This window comes from Seriola aureovittata, chromosome 5, assembly GCF_021018895.1.
Source record: "Seriola aureovittata isolate HTS-2021-v1 ecotype China chromosome 5, ASM2101889v1, whole genome shotgun sequence".
Lineage (NCBI taxonomy): Eukaryota > Metazoa > Chordata > Actinopteri > Carangiformes > Carangidae > Seriola > Seriola aureovittata.
Genome location: NC_079368.1, coordinates 1183838 through 1192217, shown reverse-complemented (window position 1 = coordinate 1192217; position 8380 = coordinate 1183838). Strand labels below are relative to the sequence as shown.

The window sequence follows — 8380 nt, the reverse complement described above, 5'->3', positions numbered from 1 at the left end:
TGCTCAGGTGTTTCAAATTTGGACCTTATGGTGCCAGTAGAAGTGGCTCATCAGGGCACCATGACTATGTGTAGGTAATGTCATGGTAATGTCGTAATCCTCTGGACCGTGGTGTTGGGTGGATGGACAGAGCAGTGAAAGGTCCGATGTCATTTGGCCACAACCTTAAGTGGTGTAAAAATATTTAAAGTCTGTATTCGATACTCAAATATTAAAACATGAGGCAGCAATTGCCCCATGGTCCCACCAAATGCTCTGCCCCTCCAAATCGTTCCACTTCATCCCAAAATTAAAAAAATAACTGAAAAGTATTTTATTTTGTCCTTGTCAATTTGACTAATCATAAACATGCCACATTAAAATACTCAAAATGTATTTATATCTGATTGGTTGGTGTGGCCATATAAAAACTGCATACAGTAGGGAGAGCAGTGAAAGAAAATAGAGCCTCAGGTTAAAGGATTGCTCCACATTATAATGACGGGGCTTCCTAAGTGACTGTCTTGGCAGCTTGTGGTGCTGTGATGCTGCACGGTAGTTTGCTTTGGCTGGGAAACCAGACTCGAAGTTACAGGTGTCGTCCAGCCTCACAGAGAGCTGTAACTTTCAGCATGGGCTTGACCTTTTTATATACAGTCCATGGGCATTACGGAGGATCAGGAAATATGTCAGAAATCAACAGGGCCTCACAGAGTAGTGTAAGTTTGCCCGGGCTTCCACACTGACCACAGCGGAGGAAACTCCACCCCCTCCTCTGTGCTCTGAAAAAGGATGTATCAACGTGTTATTGTCCCACAATGTGGGACAATAACACGTCTTCATTGGCTTGTTGTTCTGAAAATGAACGTGATGAACATGACTCACAGCTGACACGGTTTATGGAACTAAAGTCAGTATTTACACAAAGGATCCTGTTTAAATTAAGGGTTCATAGTTGATTAATCACCATGACATCAACACTCATTCAAAAGACTACAACTAAAATTACAGCTGAGGCTGATGGGAACGTCAATAGTTTTGCAGGTATTTGGTCAAATTTAATTTTTGAAGTCAGAAAAATTTTCATAGTTATGATATTTTAGTCAGGAGGAAAGTATCAGATGGACAGACTGACATTGGTATCATACAAAATTATTACTTGACATTACATGATTCACAGCACGTGTGTGTGTGTGTGTGTGTGTGGGGGGGGGGGTTGTGAATGAAAATATGGGACAAATTGCATTCAGACTTCTATACACTGCAGGTGAAATAAGATGCAGTGAGCACTCGATCAGTCAGAAATGTTCAGCACTGCAGACCACACCCCCCAAATGTCCTGAACCATTGGAAAGTACTACCCCCCCAACCAGGTACCTTTTTGGGTGTCGATCATTTATCCCGAAACTAAATTAAGACCCTGGTTCCTGTGGTTAAAACGAGCATAGTTCCTCAAAAGGTTCCTGGGGAAAATTCCTACGGTGGAAATGCGACTTAAATGAATATGTGCTTTTGCTTTTGATTAACCTTATTCAAACAAAACTGTTATAAATGAATTTTCATAATTCTGAAATAATGACTTTTCAGGTGCGTATCTATCTATATTTTACACATTGTATGTTTCTCTGTTGATATTTCAGCACTGCCAGCACTGCTGCTAATCAGAACTGCAACTACTATTTAATCTGTTATGCAATCAATTTAAAGGTCGCATGTGTAAGACTTGAAATGGATGAACTTTGGAGACTCCCTGTGGTGGTATCAAGAACTACACAGGGGCAGCATCTCAGTGTCTCTGGATCAAATCTGTGGGACAATGACCTGGCAAAAGATCAGAAATTACAGACTACATCAGTTTTCATGGAGATAGATAGATAGATAGATAGATAGATAGATAGATAGATAGATAGATAGATACTTTATTTGTCCCCTAGGGGAAATTCATGTGTATTGTTGTTTTGTACACACATCACATTGAAATTTTAATTTTAAAAATTAAATGATGCTATAGTCACGTATTTGTTTTATCTTGACACAATGAGGATGTTTATGATGCTTTAAGTTTTCTGTCTCTAGACTCGTCTAACCTTTCAGTTCACACCTGTGTTAATGTAGACATGACAGCTGCTAACTGAGTTTCTGTCAAAAACTTTCAAAATAAAAAAGGTTATGAAATAATCACGATTGTTCTTTAGTAGTCACAGTTTGAAACCACAACTCCACAACCTTCAGTGGAAATGATACAGTAATTTATACCAATTCATATTATTTTTTAGAGTCAATGTAATAATAATTGTGGTAGAGTTAATGTCATAAACATGCGAGTGCTTCAGAAAACAACAAAAGAAGAAATAAAACAGACAAAAACTTTAAAAAATATTACATTTTTAACATATTTCTGCAACACAAAATTTAAGAGGTTAATTTGAAGGTGCAACTCAGTTGTAAAACCTAATATAGGCCTATTAATCTATGTAAAAAATGAAAAATAAACCCGACCACTGACATTTGAGGACAAGAATTTCAAGCGCGGCTCCTGCTGTTTTGTTTTTCACTAATTCTGTCTTCTCTAACCTCATGTACCAGAGTGTACAGTGGAAACCATATCTGCTCTTAATATTATAGGATGCTGTCCTCTACTGGAACTTAGCTGGACGTGCAGCAGTGTGGAAGCTTAATGTAATGAGACCTACAACCTACAGAGACCGGTCTGTTGATGAAGTGACTGAATAAATCCTGAACCTTCAGTAGTGCTACTTTGACATTCCTTTCAGATTTAAAAAAAAAAAAATCGAAAGTGTGCTTATCATATTCTGCACTCCATCTTTATCAATGTACAAGTATGATTGTTTGGCTTTATTGCTTTATTTGGCCAGATAATATCTGATATTTCAATGAGTGTCAAAAACAAACAAAACAAAACAAAAAAATGGATGGAAGGATGAGATATTGACTTGCAGAAACACATTCACATGTTCGAACATACACCATTTCCTTAAGCCCATACACCCTAAATAAAGAATGTATGAGGTGTTGGATATCAATAAATTTCTGACTTTGATGTTTACCTTTAAATCACTGTTTCTGTGTAAAATATTTTTTGTCAACATGTGAAGAACCATTTCACAACCTTTTAACATATCAAAGCATCTTTGTATTAACTTTTTGGAAATTTGCTTTTTTAATAGTGACTGGTTATACATTTAAATCATACGTCGAGTATACTGATAAGAAAAGGAACACAGATTTTGATAAATGTAAAAAGAAAAAAAAGAGAGTCCCATATTTGACAGTTTAAATCCTTTTTGGAGCTTTGGACTTCGGCACCACAGTTCCCACTCTTTAATTTGTCCATGATTGACTATAATGCTTTTACTTTCTGTTTGATAAATGTATAGCACTTTGAAAATAAATCCATTGAATCTCTGAATCTTATAATCATTTAAACACATGAGAATTTTGAGCAAGATATCTGAGTAAATTGTTAATTAATTTCATTTTAAATGTTCATATCTGATTAACAAAGTGATGTTGGACATTTATCAAAATGTTTTTGAAACCCATTTTCTCCAAGTACATATATTTACAGTATCAAAGATTTCCATCCATGAAAACTATAAAACAAACACCGTGGCTTAAATGCTGTTTCCCATGTTAATACCGCGCGCACACTGGGTAACACCCTACGGAGAGCTTAAGGGAAGTGGATGTGCATATTAATAAGCCACTATAAACTCATAAATCATTTTGACTGTGGCCACGCCCCTTGTACTCCCATTGGCTGCCGCACGCTTCATGTGGGCTGAGTCCCCTCTCGGCAATTTAAATAACCCCTTGCGCAATTTGATGAATAGTGTCGCTGTCAAAAGCGATAGAAGCAAATGAAGGTATGTTGAAAGACGGACAGCGGTAACACAGAGGAGAGGGGGAGAAGCTGCGTCATGTCTCCAGCTCACGGTCAGGCCGACGTGTAGTTATTTATGAGCGGAGCTGGATGTCGGGGAGAGTTTGCTCAACTGTTACCGTCACCGAGCCGTCCCGGGCTTTACGTTGTGTTGCTTTGCCATTTTAACGGAGTGCCATGGAGACCAGTCAGTTCTAAGTGCTGTTTTACAACAACTCCAAGCGACGCGAGGTTCTTGTGAATATCCTTCCGCCTCATCAAACTTCAGCACAGGAGGAAAAACCTTTGGCTCGACGAGGTAACGTGTCTCTTCCTTTTCCTCTTTTTTTCCCTCCATTTCTGAATAAAGCTTTCCTTTAAGCTAGCTCAACCCGGAGCTAAACAGCGTGTCAGTGAAGCTAACATAATGGAGATAGTGTGTTAACACAGAAACAGTAAATGCAATATAAGAAAATACTTTTATAATGCGAGTATCACATCTTGTCTCAATGCTGGCACTCTTTCAAAAGTCCCACCCCCCCTTCCCTGTTTCATACACACACACACACACACACACACACACACACACACACACACACACACACACCGACACACGCACGCACACATCAAAATACACTGGTGACATAATGTTTATGCCCACCCACCCCAAAAAAATCTACACTATATTCTTCTTATGTCAAATTATTTTTGATATATATATATATATATATAATATGATCCTTTCTTGTATTGATCAGCCTGCCAGTGTTAGGGTCAACCTGTTACAGGTCTTAAAGTAAGTTACAGTCTTTCTGAAGGAAAGAGCTGATGTGTGTGTGGCCGTAAATACAATAAACCCCTCTTTGTAGTTACATCTACACACACATCAGACGTGCTGTTTTACAAATATTGCAGAATCACAGAAATGATTCTTTTAAGAGTAGTTAAGCAACACATGAGTGTTCCTGTGATAAAGTGAACAAAGCTGGATCCAGTCCTCACACCTGTTTCATATGTCCAGGAGCCTCCAAGGAGCCACATCACAACATGGTGAACAGCCAAGCGTCAGGCGTACCACCGGCCCCCAGGTCGTGCGCAGGATGCGGAGGGAAGATCGCTGACCGCTTCCTACTCTTTTCCATGGAGCGCTACTGGCACACTCGCTGCCTTAAGTGCTCTTGCTGCCAAGCCCAGCTGGGGGACATTGGCACCACCTGCTACAGCAAAGGGGGCATGATTCTGTGTCGGAGCGACTACATCAGGTGAGAGGAAGGAAGAGGTGGAGGAGCGGGAGGAGGAGAGGAAGCTCCTGGTTTTATATTTTGGAGGCTGTACAGACTGAGCAATCTGTGTTTTTGTGTTTGCAGACTGTTCGGGCACAGTGGGGCGTGCAGCGCCTGCGGCCAGTCTATCCCAGCCAACGAAATGGTAATGAGGGCGCAGGGTAATGTTTACCACCTCAAGGTAAATCCCAAGCTCTCGCATTAATGTGTCTTTGTCTCATGCTTCTTGTTTGACAGAAAAATTGAGAGAGAGATTTGGTGAGAAGGGAGGATCAGTCCCCTCATTGTCAGGAGAGAAAGGAATTGTGCCCTCCATCTTTTTTTGTCTTGTGATGTAATTTTTAAAATTAGTTTGAGAGAGCTTTAAAAGTGTTTTTACAAAACATTGGACTGCAGTGTTTCATATTTTACTTAATATTTATTAAACCAGTGTCAGTTTCTCTGCACAATTTGTCTTGAATTTTTGAGGAAAAAAGAGGTTAATGTAAAGTGATTTTATGCCCGTATAATTGTGCTGTAGTGACCTGAATTTGATCTGTTTTCACCTCTGCAGTGCTTCAGCTGCGCCACCTGTAGAAACAGACTGATGCCCGGCGATCGCTTCCATTACATCAATGGTACAATCTTCTGTGAGCACGACAGACCCGGCGCTGCCTTGCTCAACAGCCATCTGCCTCCACTTCAGAGCAACTCTGTGCTGACAGACCAGAAGGTAAATAAAAGGGTTGCTGACGTGATGCCACAGAGAGCCATCTGTATTTACAGCAGAGTGTGAATTGTTCTTACATGAATATCACTGTGCTCTAATGTGAATAACATAATCTGTTGATTCTCCTCTGGGACAATGGCTGCCACAGCAGGAGATTCTATTAATATAGAAAAAATGGTGCAGCAATGTGGGTAAAAATGTGACAACAGAAGAATCAGAGGTGCCATTTTTATAAAGTGAACAACAGTGCTTGCACTAAAAAAAATTGTAAGTCTGAAAAATAACAGTAGAAATTTTTTGCTGCTTTTTACTTTTTACCGTGCTACATTTATCTGAGAGCTGAGTCACTAATTTCTCTATTTCATACAAACAACATCATTAGTTTATAAAACACATGGTTCAGATGAAACTCCACAGGATGTTTAAAGTAGCTCCACCTAGACAAGATGTCACATTAAAATACAGCATAAACAGTAAAGCATCATTAATAATAATTCAATATTATAATATATAATAACACAAACTGACAAGCTGCATAGTGAGCACATTCATTTTTCAATGTAGAGTCTGCCTTAAATTCTTGCTAACTTTTACTTAAGTATCATTTAGTTTAACTTAATTTTTTCTTAAATAAAATCAGAGACTCAAAAACTGAATTCTATTCGGTACCTGAACTGGAAAATATCTTTAAATTTTACTTTGATAAGCTGCTACTCTTGATGACTAGTACATTATTATAATCTAAGAAATGATTTAATGTCATATTATATTCTGTTTTAGGTCAATTTATCTTCAAATATATATATTTAAGATATATTTACATTCAAACATGGATTTCATTGTATTTTTTTATGAGGTTTTTAAATGAACTTTAATTTGAAATGAAGAGAACACTTGAATAAGAAGGAAACAAACAGAAACAGCTGTGCAGATGGATGTTAAGTGTGTGTTGTGGCAGTGACCCTCGCCTTCTCCCTCTTTGCTCTGCAGGTTTGCTGAGTGGCAGCAGTGCATGTGTCGCCCTCGCCTTTTCTCCTGAACTTCACTTCTCCTCGTTGCACTCCTCCTCCTCCTCCTCCTCTTCTCCTGTTGCTATCGCCGTTGTTGTGGATTTTCATCACCACCTCGCCTCTCTTCCCACAGAGAGGACGCAGTTTCTCACCAACACGTCCCGTCCGAAACTGTGTCAGAGACTCAATATGCCGCATACAAAAGTCACATTTATGTTGTGTTCGATATTAAAGTGGTCTGTGCATCAGGCAAAGACTCACAGTGTGTGTGGACTGCGATGGCAAAAGTCTCCTTCAGGACTAACTGAAAGCTCAAGGGAAAAAAAACGGCGATGAAAGCCAAGCACCAACTGGAAGAGGGAACAAAAGATGTTTAAATGAATGTTTGATGGACTGCTGTAAAATGACTGTGAAAGCTTTGCTTATGCCATGTGGCATTATTTCCCCTGAGCGTCAGTGTTTTTAATGAACTCTTGATCTCTCTCTTCTATATGTTAATCTGAGATCTTACACACTGAGGATTGAATGTAAAATTGTGGGGTGTCAGACAAAATCCAGAGTATCTGAAAATGTCCAGACATAGGAATGAATTTCCACCAGAGACTTTTTTTAAGCACTCAAGGAAAACACAAATCTAATATTTTGCTGTTACCTGTGATTATACTTCAGACGCCCTGAACAACTGAAACAATCCAGTGAAGGTTTTTGCTTTTTTTCTGTGGACTTTTATTTCTTTATCAGATGCCTGTTCAGTGTGTGGAGTTAACAAAAAAATCCTATTAAAATGATTTTCCTGTAACACGTTGCGAAGTGAGCTGAGGTCATTTTGAAGCCCCTTAGCGGCATTAGAGTGACATTGTATTGCGTGGTACCTAGCATGGTGGATGTGGCTGACTCTCCCACTCTCTTTAACCCTGTATGGAGAAAACATGCCTGATTACCCTGAGGAATGGAATTAGGAGGCTTGAGCTCTGACCATTTACAGAAGCAATTAAACATGAGCCCTGTATCTTTGCCTCTGGAGCTCCTGTGGGGCTGAACTTGTGGCATATCCCGTGGCTGACTGGCTCGGTGGCTGCCTGCCTGCCTGTCTCTAATAAAGCCTAATCTTAAAGCGGGCTAATTAAAGGGGAGTGGCCCCCTCTACATCCAAGGCACTTGAAACAATCTGATGTATTTACTCTTTACCATGTTCCAATTAAAGCTCCTACACAGCCTGGTTTGTTTCCCCTCACAGCTCTTTGTTCTCTGCCACTCTGTATGGATTCTGAAAATTATTTTCTTGAGCTGCATCTAATTTGCTCAAACTCAGTGTGCTTTTTCAAAGCTATGTAAAAAGTCTCCATACCATCAGCGCTCAGGAGTTAATCTTAGTGTGATAGCAGTGGTGGAGTGTGTAGTGTGCAAGAAGCAGAAGATAGCATCTGCTCTACTTTCACACCTTGCTTGGGAGCATGGCAGTCATCAAACTTGCACCTTAATGCGCTTAGCTATTTCAAAAAGTCCCACTTGTCAT

At 39.6% G+C, this 8380-nt stretch overlaps 1 protein-coding gene across 1 annotated transcript; it reads left to right on the top strand.

Annotated features, from left to right (window-relative positions):
- Positions 1–3806: 3806 nt before the first annotated feature.
- Positions 3807–8083, top strand: si:dkey-90l8.3 (LIM domain transcription factor LMO4-B). Its single transcript, XM_056377518.1, has 5 exons — positions 3807–4181; positions 4884–5124; positions 5230–5326; positions 5699–5857; positions 6845–8083. Exons 2-5 carry the CDS (start codon positions 4910–4912, stop codon positions 6851–6853), a joined length of 480 nt encoding a protein of 159 aa, XP_056233493.1. The 5' UTR covers positions 3807–4181; positions 4884–4909; the 3' UTR covers positions 6854–8083.
- Positions 8084–8380: the final 297 nt, after the last annotated feature.

What these genes read in the sequence shown, in the direction of transcription:
- si:dkey-90l8.3 (XM_056377518.1), top strand. Translation starts at nt 4,910, where the DNA reads ATGGTGAACAGCCAAGCGTCAGGCGTACCACCGGCCCCCAGGTCGTGC. An exon ending in TGTCGGAGCGACTACATCAG is followed by an intron (nt 5,125 to 5,229) that starts GTGAGAGGAAGG and finishes TTGTGTTTGCAG; the next exon opens with ACTGTTCGGGCACAGTGGGG. An exon ending in GTAATGTTTACCACCTCAAG is followed by an intron (nt 5,327 to 5,698) that starts GTAAATCCCAAG and finishes TCACCTCTGCAG; the next exon opens with TGCTTCAGCTGCGCCACCTG.